General features: G+C 35.3%; 1 protein-coding gene across 1 annotated transcript in view; it reads right to left on the bottom strand.

Annotated features, from left to right (window-relative positions):
- Nucleotides 1-906: 906 nt before the first annotated feature.
- The window catches only part of Tm9sf2 (transmembrane 9 superfamily member 2), a 59,867-nt gene continuing 39,310 nt past the window's right edge, over nucleotides 907-21,463 (bottom strand). Inside the window, exons 10-17 of the mRNA XM_076872162.1 lie at nucleotides 20,241-20,373; nucleotides 17,465-17,584; nucleotides 15,029-15,086; nucleotides 13,576-13,735; nucleotides 11,133-11,284; nucleotides 9,583-9,694; nucleotides 5,505-5,676; nucleotides 907-1,594 (exon numbers count right to left, since the gene is read on the bottom strand). Coding sequence (XP_076728277.1) covers nucleotides 1,527-1,594; nucleotides 5,505-5,676; nucleotides 9,583-9,694; nucleotides 11,133-11,284; nucleotides 13,576-13,735; nucleotides 15,029-15,086; nucleotides 17,465-17,584; nucleotides 20,241-20,373 — 975 coding nt within the window. The 3' untranslated portion in view covers nucleotides 907-1,526. The remainder of the gene's footprint in view (nucleotides 1,595-5,504; nucleotides 5,677-9,582; nucleotides 9,695-11,132; nucleotides 11,285-13,575; nucleotides 13,736-15,028; nucleotides 15,087-17,464; nucleotides 17,585-20,240; nucleotides 20,374-21,463) is intronic.

The following is a 21,463-nucleotide window of genomic DNA, read 5'->3' as shown; positions in this document are numbered from 1 at the left end:
AGTGTGGCATCTGAATCAAGGGTCTAAATAAAACTTGCCCTTTGTTTAGTCAAAACCAGACTATCTCACTGGTACCTGTTGCACTGCAAAAGACACACATACATACACACACACAAAAAACAAAACAAAACAAAACAAAACAACCTTTTATATTCTACAAGTGAGAGAATTTAAAATTAACTAGAGTTCCTTCTCTCTTCAGAATAGGTCAGTTGTTTTCTCTTTAAAAGACAGTAATGTAAAACAATTTAGTAACAACCCAGAAACATCATATAAACAACAGCTAATAATTGTAGTTATAAGTTTAATGATAATGTCTGATTTGTTCTCATAGCAGCAAGCAGTGAGCCCCTTAATACAAATGAATTTTCTCATAGATATAAGCCGACTAGTATCTCTGAAATCATCTCAAATTTCTATGTTCCACATAATAGACCTTGATTAGTCAGATGAATGTGAAAAAGAGATTTTTAACTCTAAAGAAAACATTATTTGTGAAATACAAAACAAAACAATGTAATCATAATGACGAAGATTTTCTAGTCTGCTAGTGAACAGATCCTAAAACCTGACTTTAAAAAAATCAAAAATACTGTATTTTAAAAAACAAGAATATAAAATCCTTAATGACAACAAAGTAAGATCCACATAAGTTCTAGACTTATATAATTGATTTGACTAGATATGGACGACTGAAATTTGTTATTGCCTCACAGTGAAGTATTTTAGACTTGACACAAAGCCCAAAAGACTGAACTTCCACTTAGCTCAAAACTCAGAAAGTGTTACATTAACAAAATTCAATAAATTCTGCTAAAATAGTATAAATCATTTAAAACACCCTTGGTCAATACATTTGTATTTACAGAATCTCCTTGAATATACAATAGGTAATGACGCAATGAAGACGTTTTTACAATATTTATTAAAGTAACAAATTTATAAATTGAAAGACTCAGAGGCACATAGTTTAAAAGGCCAACACCATGGGAATAATGAAGTCAACACAGAAAAGTAAGAAGATATGAACAGTTACAACTGATACAAGATTCTTAAAAGCCACATTCCCCCCAATGAACACATCATAGAAATCATCCTTCAAAATTACCATGATAAAAAGTTATTTCCTTCAAAGAAAAATAATTCTTTCCACCTACCGAGCCTAGAAAATCATATTTACAATTAACCGTCCTGCATTTCATCAGTATTATGGCCTCCTCTATTCTGCCGTTAGAAGTACTGAAAACTTTATAGCTATTGTATTTACAAATGCACATTATATTTAAACTTGCTCTTCATGGAGAACAACTGATATATACTTAATCAAATCACGATACAAATGCTTTAGTGTTGACAACACATTTTGTGGGGACAGGTGTATGGGAAGAGGTGTACTTAGAAGTATGTTGTTTCTGAAGGATTACTAGGCCAATAAGTCTGATAAAACTCAAGGTAGTCACAAAAACAGGTCTTTGTTGATGAAGAATTTAATTTATTTCTTTTTTAACTGGACACACTGGGCTTCTTCAGTCAACCTTCACCACACTGTATATTTTGGTAACAAACCAAAAGCATGCAAAGAAGCCAATTGTTCCTAGAAAAGAAAAAAAACAATAACAAAATAAACCTATTTCAAAGGAGGTTCATAATTTACACCAAAATGCAGACTTACAATGACTAGTTCCTTTAAAAAGTCACAAAACTATAAACTATTACTGGCCGAGAATATACCAGAAATCCAGGAGTTTTCTTGAAAAATATAAAACCACTTCAAATTAAAATTTCTTATAAAAGGTGACAGAATTTTTTACATTTTAAGACTATTAAGCTTTCCATAATACACTCCATTTTCCTTACAAATACAAGACTGTATGTAAAAATAAAAAGGATGCCAAATGTCTTCTCCTATTCAAGAATATATTATCACAAAATGGAACCGCTACTAAAAACTTTTTTCAGGTATGATAAGAATACTCTAAATAGAATGTCAGATGAATAGAATAATTAAATGGGGCTATTTTCCAAGTACAATTATTAGGAATTATCAGCTTTCAAAGAATTATAGTAAAAGAGAATAACACAAATGCTATTACAAAATGGTAAGAGCGATATAATTGGGATAATAACAAAGATGATTTTGGCTGAAAGTGAGGTTGGCATAGTATCAGAGAACAGAGCAATTCCATCATAACCACATAGACTGTCCTTGGATAAGTTAACTGACATCCTCAAACTTCCTTTCTTTTTTTCCCCCAGTGCTGGGATCTAACCTAGGGCCTTGTGAACATCAGGCAAATAAATGATCTACAACTGCTCTATAACATCCCCACCCCTTTTTAAAATTTTATTTTGAGACAGGCTGGCTTCAACTTTGTGGTTCTCCTGCCTCAGTATCTGGGAGTAGATATATGCCACCACAACTGGCTCTAAGCCTATTTCTTTTTCAATAGAGACAACTGTATCTGTCCTAGCAGCCTCCATATGCTATTACACAGAGTAAATTAGATGATTCATAGAAAAAAACATATTTTCCTTTATTTTCAGGTATCCTCATTGGTCTAGAACCAAAGAATTTGAATTCTAAATGGGGACAGTCTTTCAATGTGACAAAAATGAGACTCAAAAGGGTTAAGTGACTATCTCATGGCTATGTGGCTGGTAAGTATGGGCAGAATTCAAATTCAGAGTTTTTAAAATTGCAAATGTATTCTTTTAGATTTATAAAACAAATTCAGAGACTCTGTTTTACAAAATAATATACACTAAATTGTCAAACTGACTAATATATTTAAAAAATAAAATGAGGCACTAGTGCCATGCACAAGGCCTTGGGCTCACTCTCCAGCACTGGCGGAAAAAGAAAATAATAGAGGCATATCAGTTTTTCCAGTTCTATCTCCTCAGAAATATTCAACAGGTATTGACATATTCAACAGGTACAGACATAGCTCACTTTAGGAAAACAAAAAGCTTTTGGAGTGCTCCCCACTTCCTCGAACAGAACCCCTTCCACAAAAGGAAGCACATGAAAAGTTACTGGTTTCACTACTTGATTCAAGTTGATGTGGCTCCGGAGTTCAGATTACAAAATTGGTTTAATGAATGAGTGAAGGTATGATACTTCAAAAGCCAAGAACAATAAAGTTTAGGTGAATGTTGAGCTACCATTTATATATGTGCATTTATGGACACAAAGATAAAAAGCACAAAAGCAGCAATCCCTTTTTTCATTGGCCACTGCTGTTTTACAGACTATTATCATTTACAGCTGTGGACCCAAATCTCTCACATAGCAGCTCCACATTGTGCAGCCCACTCTGTCTGACAGATGCCTTAGAATACAGAATTGACCCAGTGCTTGAAGTCTGATATATACTGAGCAGCAGGCACTTCGACCCACTAAATGTTTTCAATATTATAGAGGATTACCCACACTCATAAAGAAGAATGAAATGATGGCAATTGCCAGTGAACGGAACAACATTGCCCAGAACAATGATGCTAAATTGAAATAAGCCAGATTCAGAAAATCAAGGTCAAATGTTCTCTCCCACGCAGAAGCTAGAGCAACATAAAGGGGAAAAAAGGAGGTGGGCATAGGATATCATAAAAACACAGGGAAGATCAGCAGAATAAAGACTGAGGACAAAGGAGGAGGGATGAGAATGGGGAGAAAATACAGAACGAATCTGACAAAATTAGGCTATGTGTGTGTGTGTGTGTGTGTGTGTGTATATGTGTGTGTGTGTGTGTGTGTGTGTGTGTGTGTGTGTGTGTATATATATATATATTTCCATTTTATGTATACACAAAAATATACCGTAGGGACTTTCACCTTTATATGCTTCTACAAAAGCACTAATTAAAAATATATAAGACAGTGGATAGTAGATCAGAAGAGTAAAAGAAGGAGAATAAGGGGAGGTGCTGAGGACTGAAATGGAGTAAATAAAGTTCCATACATGTATGATTATATCAAAATGACCCCAACCATTATGTACAACTCTAATGTAGCAATTCAAAAAAAGCTGAGAAAACACTGATTTTCTTTAATTATGCCCTGTAACATTTGAACTTTTTTCGAATTTTAACTTTTATAATAAATCTCTAATCCAGTAAGCTATATTTCCCTTTGTGTGTGTGTGTGTTTGTGTGCATGTGTGTGTGCGAGCATGCTTGTGCATAGATTTCCAAAAGAATTGAGGTGTTTTTCTTTTGTTTTGTTTTTCTTTGGTACAGGGGATTAAACTCAGTGTCACTTATTCATTGAGCCATGTCCCCAGCTATTTTTTGTTTTATTTTGAGACAGTGTCTTGCTGAGTTGCTTAGGACCTCGAGTTAAGTTGCTAAGGTTGGCTTTGAATTAGCAATCCTCCTGCCTCTTGAGCTGCTGGGATTATAGATGTGAGCCACTACACCTTGAGAGAATTATTTACCATTTAGAAACATCATGACCTTTTTTTTTTTAAGTTTTCTTTGTTCTCTTCCTTAGTTGTGTTGTGGATGGACCTATATTTTATTTATATGTGGTCCTGAGAATTGAACACAGTGCCTCACACATGCTAGGAAAGTGCTTTTATCATCGAGTGATAGCCCAGCCCAGCCCAGCATCATGCCCTCTTAAAGATAATTTCTGTGCTTAAAGAAATAAAATATTTAACTATGAAAAAAGAAATTACAGGAGTAAAAAGTAAAATAGTTCTAATTAAAAAAAAGAAGAAGGATTATTTTCTTCTTCCTGGCTCCTACATTTCTTTAGATAAAACACGCAAGACAAATTTAAAGTTTGAGATGTAAATTGTGTACAATATTGCTTTTTTGTGACAAAGAAAGGTCTCACAATTTTCTTTCTTTAGTTCAGCCACTCACTCCCCAACTGTTTACCAACCATATATGTGGCTATGAGATGCAGAAAACTTTTTATCAATTCAACTTGACATTGCTCCAAAACTCAGATTACAAAATTTGAATAAGCATATATAAAATAAATGCCAATATAATACACATTATGTCCCATCAGGGACTTGAATTTTAAAGTGAATTAAAAACTTCTAGTTTAAAACTTCCAGAATCAGGAATGTCCTATTACTATCTTTTCTTAGTATCATCTATTGTCAGCTCACCTGACATCATCTCTCCAACGTTTTACTCACTCATAAAACAGGTAGTGATAACTTTTTGCCTATTTCTGAAAAGGGCAAATGACAGGCTGTGCACCATCAAAGTTAACAGGAGAGTCTGTTAACCTAGTCCAGGTGCCCTGCACTGCCTGCACAGTGAACCCTGCTTTGCCTTCCTCCCTTGGTTTCTGGTTTGTCACCTTCAGTTTGTTGTGCTACCACTCACAGGTGGGCACATCAAATGATGCTCCATCATACAGAGGGCTAAAGACAGGAATGCTGAATAGCAGAAACCTTCTTTGGCTTTGTAGTAAAGGGGAAATATTTACAAATCTACAAATTATCACTCTAAAAATTTACTAAAATATTCATTTTTCATCTTACCTGTAAAAAGAAAGAAGATCAAAACCATTATCATGGTATAACCGAAGTACAGAATTGTACTTGCTGTTCCTGTGATTTGCAGTTTTGAAAAGAAATAGTGTATTGCATATATTAAGAAATAAACTGCAGTAAAGCCGCTAGTAAGGAATGAGCGCCATTGCCAATGATAATCCTGGGTAGAGAAGAAAAAAAGATGAAGAGAAAGAACTGCTTTTCAACTATTAGATAACATATAGCTAAATTAATTACAAAGTGAATAGTTCAGTGAAATCCCCCAAAATCTAACTTTTGCCCTCCGTTTCAGCCTGGCTCCTGCTGAACTTAGCTCACACTTTCCAGATCACTAACAGTGTTCAGAAGCACTCCATATTTGTCTTGGAGCAACCTAAAAACTGCTAAAAATGAGTGGAAAAATATTACACAGTTTGTGGATAATAAAGCATTAGGTTATATTTAAAAATTTGTGACCCCCAAGGAAGAGCAATCTATAAATCTTATTCACTTAAATGGTTCAAAATTAACAGTAATTATATTAAAGTCCACATCAACTTTATATCAACTCCACATCAGGAAGATTAGTCTATTAGGGCCTGGTTTAATTTCATGTCCACTTATCACTAACAATGGGAATTAAAACAGTTCTTTTTTAGTTTTACATAAAGTAGCTTATAGTTTAGCAGATCTTTAAAAGATCTGGAAAATACTTCAAGATCTCTCTTACCATTTGGAATATATGAAAAATAATTCTATCTATTCATCCATGTATTTTACACTACTGGAGTGTCTCTCTAAGTTGCTGAGACTGGCTTTGAAGTTGTGATTTTTCTGCCTCACTCTTCCAAATCATTGGGATTATAGGTGTGCACCACCATGCCCAGGGAAATAATGTATTATAAATAGCAATATATTATTAATATACTAAAATTATAAAGATATTAAGAATATATTTTAAGAAGCAAATCACGATTAGAAAAATCCCAAAGAAGCTACACACACACACACACACACACACACACACACGCACGCACAATCACCAAAGCTAATGAATGAATTTAGCAAAGTTTTAGCCTACAAGAGCTACACACCCAACTCAGCAGTGTGTGTATGTGTGCGTGCAGGTGCATTTGTATGTGATGCTGGGTATTGAAATGAGAGGGGATGCTGGGAGCCATCAGCCAAGTAGGTATGACAAATTCCTTGCCAGCTTACTCCCATGCTGTCTAGTGGAAGGACTTCTGAAAGGTGACCTTGCTCAAGGACCAGGGCAGGATCCGTGTTTAGGGTGTTCCCCCTTTAGAATAGGGCGGTTTAGCATAATAGGAGATTAGGGTGTTCCCCCTTTAGAATAGGGCAGTTTAGCATAATAGGAGATTAGGGTGTTCCCCCTTTAGAATAGGGCATATCCTGCTGCTGAGTTCCTCTTGAGTGCTTAGGGTCAGACAGTATATTTTGGGAGACAGAAGCCCAGGAGTAGTGGATTTGGGCAGAGAACGTGGATTCCCCCAGAACGTGTTTGTAGACGGCCAGTGTGAGTTCGGGAATAAAGAATTGCTGTTTGAATCTACAAGCTGTGTGGAGACTCGTGATTTGTGCCCAGCCAGAGACTGCGGCAAGGGCCTTGCACAAGCTGTGAAGCACTCTACTACTGAGCCACACCTTATCCCAGTTGTTTTTTTATTTTTATTTTTAAATTTTTTTTAATATTTATTTTTTAGTTATAGGTGGGCACAATATCTTTATTTATTTTTTAAATTTTTATGTGGTGCTGAGGATCGAACCCAGTGCCTCACGCATGCTAGGCGAGTGCTCTACCACTGAGCCACAGCCCTAACACCCCCAGTTGTTTAAAAAAATATATATATCAGCAATGAACAATCCAAAGAGGACTTAAAAATACCTAGGAATAAATTTAACCAAGGAGATGAAAGATGTACATGCTGAATATTATAAAATATTACTAGAAGAAATTACAAAAGACCTAAGTAAATGGAAAGATACCCCATGTTCATGAACTGGAAGACTCAATATTGTTAAATGGCAATATTCTTCAAAGTGATCTAGAGAGTCAATATAATCCTTCTCAACATCCAAAAATCTTTTTTGCAGAAATGGAAAAGCTGATTCTCAAATTTCATATGCAATTTCAAGAGGCCCTGAACAGCCAATAATATATCTCTATTTCAAAGCTTACTAAAAAAAGCTATGGCAATCAAAATAGGGTGGGAGTGCTGGAGCTGTGGTTCAGGAGTAGAGCACTTGCCTGGCATGTGTGAGGCCCTGGGTTTGATCCTCAGCACCACATATAAATAAATAAAATAAAAGATCCACTGACAACTAAAAAATATCTTTAAAAAAATCAGTGTGGAACTAGTGTAAGGACAGCATACGGATGAATGGAATAGAATTAAGAATGCAGAAATAAACCCATACATCTATGGCCAATTGATTTTCAACAAGGTAGCTAAGACCATTTAATGAGGAAAGAATAGTTTATTCAACAAATAGTGCTGGAGAATTGGACATCCACATGCAAAAGAATGAAGTTGTACTCTGACTCCAGGCTATATATATCAACTCAAAAAGAATCACTGACCTGAATATATTAACTAATATTATAAAATTTAGAAGAAAATATAGGAGTAAATCTTTATAACGTTAAATTTTACCATGAATTCTTAGATATTTATGACACCAAAAACATGAGCAACAAGAAAAAATTAGATAAATTATATATCAACAAAATTTAATCTTGAAAGTAAAAAATATAACCTACAGAATTAAAGGGAATATCTGCAAATCATATATCTGACAAAGATCTAGCATACAGAGTACAACAAGAAAACTGACCTAATTTAAAAATGGGCAAAGGAATTTCTCCAAAGAAGATATACAGATGGCTAACTTAAGCAAGAAAAGATGCTTAACATCATTAGTCACTGAGAAATGCATATCAAAATGAGATATCATTTCAAACCTATTAGGACAGCTATAATACAAAAAAAGTTTGAATGTCCATCAATGGATGAGTATCTACATGGATGTTATACTCATATAATGGAATATTATTCAATTATAAAAAGAAATGAAATATTAAAATGTTATAATATGGATGAACCATGAAAACATTCTAAGTGAGAGAAACCAGGCATAAAAGGCTGCAATATTGAATAACCCCAGAATACGTATACCTTTTGTCTCTAAAGACAGAAAGCAATGCCGTTGCCAGGGTCTGGGGGAAGAGGAAAATGGTAACAGCTTGATAAATTTTTGGGGAGGGGATGAAAATATTCTGGAACCAGACAAAGATGGTGGTTGCACAACATTATAAATGTACTTACGTGTCAGTGAATCATTCATTTTAAAATGGCTCATTTTATGTTATGGAAAATTGAACCTCAATTTAAAAAACAAAATTCAGTTTAACAGATTTTATCTCTTGTATAGAAAACAATCATAAAAGAATGGATTTAACAATTTGAATCTTTAAAAACCAATGCTACACCCTGCTACTCAAGAGGCTGAGGTAGGAGTATCACAAGTTTAAGGCCAGCCTTGGCAACTTGGTGAAATCCTTTCTCAAATAATAAACGGCTGAGGATGCAGTTCAGTAGTAGTATATTCCCTGGGCTCAATCCTCAGCACTAATGGGGAAAAAAAAAATCCACCTATTAAAATAATGCCATCATTTTGGTGTTGCCATGAATATAACTCATTAACATGCAATCACTGAAACTTTGTAATGAATTTTCCCACCTAAAAATTTTTACTCAATTTTCAGAATTTAAAACATCTATATTAAAAGAATATTTTTAAGACAGATAGCAACAAAACTCAACAGTGAAAATTTAGTATGTCACACTATTCTCAGCAAACTAGCATTCTAAAATATCTAACAATAAGCTTTAAATAAAGTACTAAACTGGGATATAATCTTAACTCAGTCATAAAGAGGGTTACACTTTATTTAGGAAACTAGGTCTATCATAATAAACGCATATCTACAATTAACCTTATTCACACTGCAACAGGCCAAGTTACAAATTCTATGATTTAACAGGTGAATATCTGTAATACATACCTCAGCACATAGGTGGAAATAGCAAAGTAGTATAGTTGCTTCAGAACATGTAATAACCAAAATGATAAACACCAGAAACAGGAAGCCAAACATGTAATACATCTGGTGTGACCTACAATCAAACAAGATTTGATGAATTATAAATATGTTCTCTTTGACACAATAAATTACAAAATCTTTTTTTTTTTTTTTTAAACTGAAGGTTTGCTTTTTGTCCCAATTAACCCAACAAGACAAATTTTCATCAGTTTAGATGGTGAAGGGTTGGAATGGGGTAGGGGGAAGAAGGATATAGCAATGTCCTTGAACATTACCCTCTTATTCAGACAGAAACTAAAACTTCTTTGCATTTAAGTATGGTTAGTCTACTGGCTTTCAGAGGAGTCAAGATATATTTAATGGAAAATTAATGGAAAGGTAGAGTCAAACTGGGAAAACCTTATGATAAAAATGTGGTTTGGACATGAGGTGTCCCCCCAAAAGCTCCTGTGTTAATGCTGGAATGTTTGGAGGTGAAATGATTGGACTGTGAGAGCTGTAACCTGATCAGTCCATCCTAGTTTGAATGTACTGACTGGGTGGTAACTGTAGGAGATGGGTCACTGAGGGCATTCCCGGGAAGGTGCACCTCTTCCCTATGGTCCCTTCCCCTTCTCTTTCTCTACTTCTGAGCCTGGGCAGCTTTCCTCCATTGGGCCCTTCTCCATGATATGCTGCCTGACCCTGGGCCCAGAGTGATGGAGTCAGCCATCTATGAACCTCTGAAACCATGAACCCCAAATAAACTTTTCCTCTTTTAAGCTGTTCTTGTCAGGTATTTTGGTCACAGCAATGACAAACTAATTAAAACAGCTTCTAATCACATGATAAAATCTATAGAATTAGGAAAATTACTATAATAATCAGGAAAGAAAGATGTTCTAATCACCGAAAAGCTCAAATTTAGTTTTATTTTATGGTATCTCAAATCTTGGTACTTTCTGCAACATGATGATGTGATAAAATAATGGTCATAACACTATATCAGAGTGGCTCAAAATCACAATGACAAGTTTCCTATGGGAATAACAGATCAGAGAATGAAGGCATCTGGGGAGTGAAAAGGATCTGGAGGTCATATAGGTTAACCCCTGTTTCTATCCCTTCCAACAAGCACTCAAAGAATTCTTTTTTGGAGTAGTATAGATTAGTCTGGAGATTAGTAATAAGTACATGGGTTTGGAGAGACTTAGGTCAAATTTCTGTCACATGGCAATTGTGTGGTATAATCGCTCAACCTGCAAACTCTCGTTTTCATCTCTGTAAAATGGAGATATCTACCTCTTACAATTCTGAAAATTAAGTCATAAGAATTAATATTAAGCATTAACAACCCTTCAATTAATATTAGCGATTATCATTATTCTTTTTCTACAGTAAAGAAAATAATCTTTGGCTCTTAAGATGTTTGCTTATTTGAGAACTTCTTACATTTAGAAGATACAAATAGTAATCCATTTAAACAAACACATAATGGTAATGAAAACAGTAAGACTTTGTCCTTGGCTTACCAAATACTATTCAGAATGAAGAAGAGCTGTATAAAGATACAGCCAAAGGGCAAAATTCCTCCCATGATAATACCAGGTAAGGGCTTTGTGTAGAAGGACTGTTCAGGAATCTGACGTGGAATCTGATTGGTTCGAACTGGGTGTTCAATGGCCTTCAGTAAAAGAAGATAGAAAAGATTCGTAATTGCATATCTATTTTTAAAATTCTTCTCCATATATAATGATCTGCATTTTTCTCAGCTTCCATGCTGACACTAATGGCAGTATAATGAAAGTCTACTTAAGCCATCAAACTGAAATTTGTACTTAAAAGCAATGAACCATACACTAACAGATACAATACTCAGTCGTGTACTGGAACAGGTCAACACTGTTTCCAGCAGTTATCTAGAGTGATGGTTTTAGAAAAAGTTAAGAAATATACAGGAGAGAATACAGTACTTAGAAAATGATAGTCAATGAAAAAGTAGAACTAGGTTTTACATTTTAATTATAAACTTACTGTAAAAAAAATCAGCAGGTTCTGAAATTTTTATCAATTTTTTTTAAAATTTAGGTGGGCAATGACATTTTTATTAAAATTATTAAATTTTACTAAGCATTAAGAACATGAGCAAGACAATAAAAGGCCATATGAAACTTTATGACCATAAGCTGTTGATATTGTTCTCAATTGTGCCCTCCCCCAACCATTTTTTATTTACTTTTTTCTTTTTTTGGTACTGAAGATTGAACTCAGGGGGACTTTATTATGGAGCTACATTCCTAATTTTTTAAAAATTTTGTTTTGAGGCAGAGTCTCAATAAGTTGTCCAGTTTAGCCTCTAACCTGTGATCTTTCTATCTCAGCCTCCCAAGTAGTTGGGAATATAGGTATGCATGACCCTGCCTAGCAAAACTTGATATTTTCATTGAAATATTATTCTACATGTAGTCACACCTGTAGACAGGCAGATACTTATATCATTCTTCAATATGTATGATTTTAAACTTTTAACCAGCATAATTTTACAATTTTAAGTATTTATTTAATCTACATAATTAAATTCAAATTGTCAGTTTACTATTTATGATATATAGATTTTAAATCACAAAGAATTGAAAAATCTATTAAAACCTGTATGATGGGTGCAGTAGAGACTATGAAGCCATGATGGTCTTGGCTATACCCCCTCATAAAATGTATTATCATATGTTCTTTATTTCTTTGCAGTGCTGGGGATTAAACCCAAGGCCTCATACATGCTAGGCAAATGCTCTACCACTGACCTATATCCTCATTCCCTATCATATGTTATTTCTTTTAATCTTTTAGACTTGATATTTTTGGGGAACAACAGGGATAGTGAAGCAGGAAGTAGAGGAAAGATAATGATGGGGCAGAACAAAATCTTATTTTTTTCTAGCCTGGATGGGGGAGGAGGCAGCAGGAGTAAGACAGGCAAATGGAAGGAAGGGAAAGAGGAAAAGGAAGAAAAGATCAAGCCTTGACTATAATATTGCTTAAAGTCAAATATTTGCAGGTAAGCATATAAAATTTATGTAAAATTTCAAAGCCATATATCAAAATAAAGTTCTAATCTTGCTTTGTAGTCACTTTTCTTTTTTTAATTGATTTAAAAAAAATAAATGATAGTGGAATGCATTACAATTATTATTACACATATACAGCACAATTTTTCACATATCTGGTTGTATATAAAGTTTGTTGACACTAATTTGTGTCTTCATACATGTACTTTGGATAATGATGTTTATCATATTCCACCATCCTTGCTAACCCCCTGCCTCCTCTCTTTCCCTCCCACTCCTCTGCCCTATCTAGAGTTTATCTATTCCTCCATAGTCACTTTTCTTATAGCTTCACTTCCTAATCCATACTCTTTGCTTACTTAGTTAAGTACTGTGCACTAGCAACACTTACTGCTTAGGAAAAAGTGCACATACCTTTAGGTTTTTTAAAAAAAGGGTAAAAAGTATATTTAACAAAAATTCAATGTTTTCATTAGTTTATATCAGCATCTTTTCCAATTAGTCTATAGTAGTTTCCATTTACTCAAACAAACAAAAACTTTGAAATACCATAAAACCTTCCTAGCCCATTCTTTTCTTTTTGGTACTGGGGATTAAACCCAGGGGTGCTTAACTAATAAGCCATATCCCCAGCCCCTTTTTTACATTTTATTTAGAGACAGGGTTTCAATGAGTTGCTTAGTGCCTCACTTTTGCTGAGGCTGGCTTTGAACTCCCGATCCTCCTGCCTCAGCCTCCTAGCTGCTGGCCCATTCTTAATATTAGTATTTTAAGAATTTTCTATAAAATCCAGATACCACAGAACAAATGTATATATCTTTTAGACATTTTTATGATCTCTTTAAAGGTGGCATATGGTAATTCCCACAGCTGAAAATCACTTGAGTAAATCAGCAACTATAAAACTTACATTCTTTTTAAAACCAAAGTATGCACCAATAAATGTCAGAGGTACAGATATGCAGAACCAAAGGGCCAATATTGCAACAAGTGTGCCAAAAGGAATGGCTGCTGAAGATCCTTCTCCCCAGAGGATTAGATTCATTATAAAGAAGTCAGCAAACACGATCCTGAAAGACACAACAGGCTTCTGGGTAGAACCTGAGTTAGAAGCAAAATGAAGTAGTAACAATAGTATATAATTAATATTGCAACTTCTGTGTTTCTAGGATGTATACAAAGAAGGCAGAATTGTTGATTCATAGGATATGTGAATTAAAAGTTTTATTAGAAACTGCAAAATTGTTCTTCTTCTTGGTTTTGCCTAATTTAGACCCTTATTAGCATCTTACAAAAGTTACCTATTTACATGTTTTCATCACACTTTGAAATGCTGTTTAACTTGTATTTCCTATAGACATCTATCTGGGTTTGTTGGCTTTTTAGGTTTTACCTTCTGTGACCTGCTAGTTACATTTACTGCTCATTTTTCACTTGGGTTGCCTGTTGTTTACAAAGTTATGTTATTTCTATACTCCACTTACTAATCCCTCATTAAACACCCCTCTTTCAGTCTGCAGCTTTTTCTGAATCTAAACATCTGAGTGTATAAATCAGTTCTATTTACACTACTCAGTGTTGTTTATTTTGTTTTGTTTTAGTGCTGAGGGCTTCACATATGCTAATAAGCATGTGCACAATCACTGCACTATCCCCAGCACTACATAATTTTTAAACACTTTTTCCTTTATCCTTTATATTCCTTATTTAAGAGAACAGTCTTCCCTAATTGGAGATGATGAAGATATTCTTTTTTTTTTTTTTTTTTTTTGGTACTGGGGATTGAATTCAGGAGCATTCAACCACTGCGCCACATCTCCAGCCCTATTTTGTATTTTATTTCGAGACAGGGTCTCCCTGAGTTGCTTAGCGCCTCACCGTTGCTGAGGTTCGCTTTGAACTCGAGATCCTACTGTCTCAGCCTCCGGAGCTGCTGAGATTACAAGTGTGCACCACCACACCCGGCATGAAGATACTTTAGTATATTTTTGTTCAATAGTTCTGCCTGTTAGGTTTAGATTTTAACTTACCAAAACTTTATTCTGTGTGTGCAATATAAAAACAGGCATTTGGGGGCTGGGGATGTGGCTCAAGCGGTAGCGCACTCGCCTGGCATGCGTGGGGCGCTGGGTTTGATCCTCAGCACCATATAAAAATAAAAAATAAAGATGTTGTGTCCACCGAAAACTAAAAAATAAATATTAAAAAAATTCTCTCTTAAAAACAAACAAACAAGCAAAAAAACAGGCATTTCCTCCCTTCAGATGAGTTGTCCAGCATTATTTAAGTTCTAGTTTGTGATGCCATATCTAGCATGCTTCCATGTGGATATGTTAAAAGTAATTATTGTAAAACTCACTTACCCAGGACAAAGAAATGATGTCAATAAAACATTTGTTTTCCACTTCTCACCTCCAAAGGCTATAGAAAAAAACAAAAGAGGTATATAGACTTTTTTTTTAAAAAAGCCAAATACCCATACTCCCAAGTCTGACAATTGCCAAACTGTCAGGCAGCACTGGCTGCTCATGCTTAGAAAATGATCCCAGCCAAAGCGCCATGATGGCCCTTAACAAATGATCCAGATCCCAGAGGCATGGCACAGGACATCCTGCTCTAGAGATTTTTGCTGCAGCATCAAATAAATCTGGTATGAAAGGAAAGTCATCCAGATCAGTTCTTTAAATTTTTATTAACCTCAAAACAAAACAACCCCCTTAAATCCTAAGTCAGTATTAATTAATGGGGATGGGGACAGAAAGGAAACACTGAAGAAATCCTTGTTTTCAGAAACCAGGAACCTTCCAGTATGACATGCAACCCCTGTAACTCTCCACAGCAGGTCTGACTCTTCAGAGTTCCTCTAGCACTGTGATTTCTAATAGGGGTTGGGGAGGTGAGAGTGTCAGATCAGGTGATTGAGAAGAGAAAAAGGGTCTTCTGACAGATTGTTTATAAACTTTCTTTGTTCCCTTCTTCAATATTTTTCCTCTTAAAAAAAAAAAAAAATCAAACACTGAAATGTGTAGAGGGGAAAAAAGAAAGTACTCCTCTGCTCCCAGTTTAAAAGTCAGAGATAAAATTGATTCAAATTAGAATAGTTTTTTGATTTTTTAAAAAAAAATTTAGCATTGTTTATAAGGAAGTTTAAATACCACCTATCCTAAAAATATGATAAAATTATTTACCTTCAAATACATTCATACATAATAAATCATCTATATATGATATGAATTCACAGTGTTACTGACAAATTTGTGAAATTATTATTTCTGGGCTTACAACAACTCTGACATTCAAGTAGTATGTTTTAAACATTAGAAATAATTCTATAAAATGAAGTATTTCTTCTGATGAGGCCACAAGACAGCATCTTCCAGTAATGTTCTGCCTGATTAACATGCTACTTCATCTCAGTAGGGAGAGCTGAAGGATGGAGTAGCATCAGCAGGAGGGCACCTGGGGAGCACAGAGGTGTGGATGTACAGCGTGCTGAGAAACTGGCAGAAAGTTAGTGCAGCTGAAATTGTGAGAAAGGGAGTTATGGCAAAAAATAAGGCAGTAGGGGTCTTATCGTATCTCATATATGTTCAGATTTATATGACCACCGTAATCCTATGTTCTTTGCTAAAGGGCGAAAGAAAAAAAAAGCTTGATCAAATCTGCAGAAATTAAAACACACACATATAAACAGAACTTTACCTACTCAGAGAGAACTGTTTCTGGCAGTCAGGTTTATATTTCTACTTGAGGCTGTAATTCGCCAACTTTATCTTAAGGTCACCTATGTAACCCTACTATATTTTACCTTGAATCTTTTTCCTATCAAAGATCCTATCAAAGAACCTATTTCCTATCAAAGATCCAGTAAATACTAGACTACTGATAAGGGCTTCAGCATTCCTATGTAGTGCCAACTCATACTCTGATCCTGCCAAGCTGCTTTCTAGGCCACCCAATCCTATCTCAGTCTTGCTCTGTAGCCTTGACCTTTTTTTTTTTTTGTATGTGTGTGTGTATGGTGCTGGGAACTGAACCCAGGGCCTTGTGCATAAAAGGCAAGCACTCAACCAACTAAGCTGTATCCCCAGTCCCTACCTTGACCTTTTTTTATGCTGGCCTTTGCTTTACTTCTGAAAGCAAGAATACAGGAGACCACAACTAATGATACTATAAAAAGAACCTACTTCTGAGATATCTAAAATAGATCTTTGTCTACTTTAAATACTACTTTAAATATAATATAATGAATATAAATAAACTTATTTAAGCATTAAGTTGATAAGACTTCTTATATTCATGAAAAAGTATATCTAGATACATTATTTTAGTTAAGAAATCCATGACACTCAGGGCTGGGAATACAGCTCTTTGACACAGTGCTTACCTTGCATGCTCAAGGCTCTCAGTTCAATCCCCAGCCCCACACAGAAATACAAAATAAGATAAAGAAATCAGTGATGTTCATTTGTATACTTTCTTCCTTTGTTAGTTTCCAAATCTAAGTTGTATATGAGCTCAATCTGCTAAACCAAAGTTTAAGAGAAAAAAGGAGGGGGATGATGAATAAGCAGCATCCAAACTTGAATATTTCACCATCTAAGCCTTCTTAGATAAATCTAGGCAAAGTCATTCACATAACAAAAGAAATCACCAACCAGGCTTCTTTCACCTAAGGAGGGACACCTGTAATACCTACTGTTTACAGAGCACCACCTATCTGAAGGTCAGGCTCAGACCCCTTGCTGTGGCAGATTAGATTCCTGATCTGAAAACCAGACACAATGGCTTTTACTTACACTTATAGAATCTGGCAGCAACATAGCCTGCAGGAGTGCCCAGCAACACCCACAAGACCACAGCACATGTCATCAGTGCTCCTCGGTTGGCAGGGGACAAAAATCCCAGGCAAGCAAAAACTAAAAAATAAATCATAAAAGTTATGTTATTCCTTTGTTTCCTTTGCTGTGAAATGAAAGAAGAACCCTCTCACATTTTAAACAACAAAACAAATACAATTTTAGGAAAAACATATACTAGCTTACTATGCAGCTTTACTAAACCCTAGTAATATTTAAAGTACTCTATTAATATGGTCAGACAGAAGTTAAATTCCACTTCAGAAGTTCCTTAAGATCCTATCTTTCCCATGATCAGGGGAGGCTGCCAGAAGCTCCAGAGTATTTTCGCCTCTTCTCAGATTTAAATATGGTCTTTAAAATTAATATGAATAAAAATATTTCCACTTTTGTTTCACTTAAAAATACTAGGTTGGGCTGAGAATGTGGCTCAAGCGGTAGCGCGCTCGCCTGGCATGCATGCGGCCCGGGTTCAATCCTCAGCACCACATACAAAGATGTTGTGTCCACCGAAAACTAAAAAAAAAATATATATATATAAATATTACAATTCTCTCTCTCTCTCTCTCTCTCTCTAAAAAAAAAAAAAAAAAAAATACTAGGTCCTCTGGGATAAAAAATATTTAAAGAATGTGTATAACACTGAAACATAAGAGATAGTGGAATATAATCAGAGCGAAATAAAGAGGAAAAGATTTTGTAGTACCATTAACTTCTTGAAAACAAATTACTGAAGGAAAACAAATTACTCAGGAAAACTGTGGCCCCTACCCTTACTGGTTGTTAGCTTTGCTTCCTCTTCCCTATATAACCCTTCCTACTAATTAAAATAAAAATCTTATATTCATAGATTCCCAGCTTTAAATATGCAAGTTTGGATGCTGCTTATCCATCATCCCCTCCTTCTTTTTTCCCTTAAACGTTGGTTTAGCAGATTGAACTCATATACAACTTAGATTTGGAAACTAAACTTGGAAGTCATGATGTACTCATAATTTCAAGGCCAATAAAATAATATCGTGAAGTTTTAAATGGCTTTCTAATCCCAGCAGCAAGAAAATCCTGCTTCCCCAAAATGTGCATGCCCAAGCACATATGTGACAAAGTACACATACCATCTGACCCAGAGGAAACAAAGCAGGGCAGCTTTAAAGACCTGCCAGGATTTCAAATAAATCCTTGCACTCCAGGTCTGAAGAATGGACTGTCCTTGAGCAAAGTTGGTGTTAGAGGACTTAAAAAAAAGGATTCCTGTCACTTCTTGTTGTGGGCTCTTTGAAACTTCCCTTCTTCATACTTCCTAGCTGCCCCAGCAAGGACCAGAAGGTATGGTGGTAGAAGGCAACTTCTGATAAAATTTTAAAGCAAAATCTTACCTCCAAGAGTCAGTTCTGGCTGTCTATCTTGGCTCTCTGGCATCTGGTGCCTTTTTTTTTTAATATTTATTTTTCAGTTTTTGGTGGACACAACATCTTTATTTTTTATTTTTATGTGGAGCTGAGGATTGAACCCAGAGCCTCGAGTATGCCAGGCAAGCGCGTTACCGCTTGAGCCACATTCCCAGCCCATCTGGTACCTTCTTGCTATCCTCTGGCCACCCAGACCTACCCTCCTCACTCTTTTGCTTTCTACAAATTCTAGCCCTATCTAAACTGCATCTCTTTAAATTGTGAGTAGATTTTTAAAATATGTTCTAATTTTTAAAATGAACAAGAAGGTCTGAATCTGTGGCTCCCAAACTTGCTCAAGTGCCATTTGGAAGTGACAATCTTTTCTATTAATTCCATTATAAAAAACTAGAAGAATTTTACTAACAGAAAATGACTATAGTAATCCATACTTAATATACTATCAAACATAAGAACAAATGTCACTAAAAAGAAAAGGTCAGCTGTTCGAATTCTTAGAGCAATAATTCCTCATCAGTAGCAAGTATCAATAAAGGAAAATATGGAGAAACACAAAAAATTCAAAACTTCAATTCATTAGATAAACTGGAAGAACTTGGAATTATTTTACTTATTTTTTTGCTTGAACCCAAGGGCACTTTGCCACTGAGCTACATCCTCAGCTCTTTTTATGTTTTGAGACAGGGTCTCACTAAGTTGTTAAGAATCTGGCTAAATTATAATCCTCTTGCTAGAATTTTTGAGATTACAGGCATTAGTCACCAGACCTAGCTAAGAACCTGGAATTAATGTATCCCCAGAATCCCTTTGTGGTTGATTAATACCTCTAAAGGAAGTCTAGTTAAAAAAAGAAAAAGAAAAAAGACTGTTCTAATTGACAAAAATTTAACAATTTCTCCAGATGTTCAGTGGTACACAGAGGAGATGCATTTCATAAGACTTTTCCTGAACACTACTAGGAAAAAAAGTCTTCTACGAGTTAGCCTTTGAACACAGGTAACCTGTCTCTAAGGCATTCAGAGCCAAAGCACATACATTTTTATAAAAATACATTATTTTAGTTATAAATAGACAGAATACCTTTAGTTTATTTACTTTTATGTGGTGCTGAGGATGGAACCCAGTGCCTCACACATACTAGGCAAGCTCTCTACCACTGAGCTACAACCCCAGTATCAAGCACATAGATTTTGAGAGTCAAAAGAACTAGAACAATCTAGCCTAGTAACTTTACTTAGGAAAACTGGTTTCCAAATAACTATTTAGAAAAGATATTTTCTACTTTTTAATTTTCACTTAACACTTACACAAAGTCACAAAAGTCATAATTAAAATCTGTGTCCCAGATCCTAGAAAGACTGACAGAAGCATTCCTTTTCTTGGAGGACGAAATATATCACCATGAACCAGTTTCCAGCCAAATTCTTCCTGGGCATCCTCCTAAAAAGGGAATAAAATCAGTTCAGTATGTCATACGGAATCACCTGGACTACATAGTTTATTCACTATTAAATATGCCCTAATAAAAAAAATTTTTAATTTATAAATGTTAACATTTCATTTCAGTTTTGAAGATTAGAGCTTGACTCGTGGAATTTTATATGGTTTTCTTGTTTCTAAAAGGAACACTGTATATTAAAGTCTATAAATAGTTATTGAGAAACTTTACAAAGAATATGTGATTCCTACCTAACTACCCTAAATCAAGCTTTGTGATTCAACTTCACTTAATTTTTGATTACGTTCTATCCTTTTCAACCCATATTTATCTCCAAAATAAGCAAATGGCATTAGTCCCCTTGTACTACAGTTGTTCTACTAACTAGTACAGTAAATTTGGTTGTAAACATACCAATAAGCCTGTGCTGCCAGCCCCAACTGCATGCTGACCTCCAGACACACATGCACACAATCCTACCAACAGCTCTACTTGGCGTCTTAATAGAAATCTTAAAACAGAATTATCCACACCTGAAATGATTCTCCCTCCATAAGTTTCTCTTCCTGTAGTCTCTCTTTCAGTAGATTAAAATTATCCTTCCAGCTGCTCAAATTCCAAAATCTGGAGTGACTCGAGTGTCTCCTTTTATCATACTTCCCATACAACTCTTAACAAATCCTAAAGTTCTACCACCAAAATATATCCACATGGCCCCCACTTCTCTCTCTTGTGGCTTAAATTATCAAATCTTACCGGTATATGGCCTGGCTATACTAAATTGTTTTGTTTCTGCCCTTGTCTCCATTCAGTTAATCCTCAATACAGGAGCCAGAAGGATTCTTATAGCCAACCAGAAAACTGGGGTCATTCACTGACCTATCTCTGACTTCTATACTCTCCACTTCAACATTCAACCAGTTTATCAGCTCCAACTACTTCCTAAACACTCTACTTCCTGACCTCTTGGATTCTGTAATGGCCTCCTGTCTGTTCTGTCTGATCTCTGCCCTGCTCCAAACCATTCTCCACATAACATTCAAATTTTCCCAAAACATAAATTTGTCCATGTCACTTCTGTTTCAAATTCAA

This window comes from Callospermophilus lateralis, chromosome 12 (assembly GCF_048772815.1).
Source record: "Callospermophilus lateralis isolate mCalLat2 chromosome 12, mCalLat2.hap1, whole genome shotgun sequence".
Taxonomy (NCBI): Eukaryota; Metazoa; Chordata; class Mammalia; order Rodentia; family Sciuridae; genus Callospermophilus; species Callospermophilus lateralis.
The sequence above is the reverse complement of the archived record's forward strand: the minus strand, read 5'-3'. Positions and strand labels throughout refer to the sequence as shown.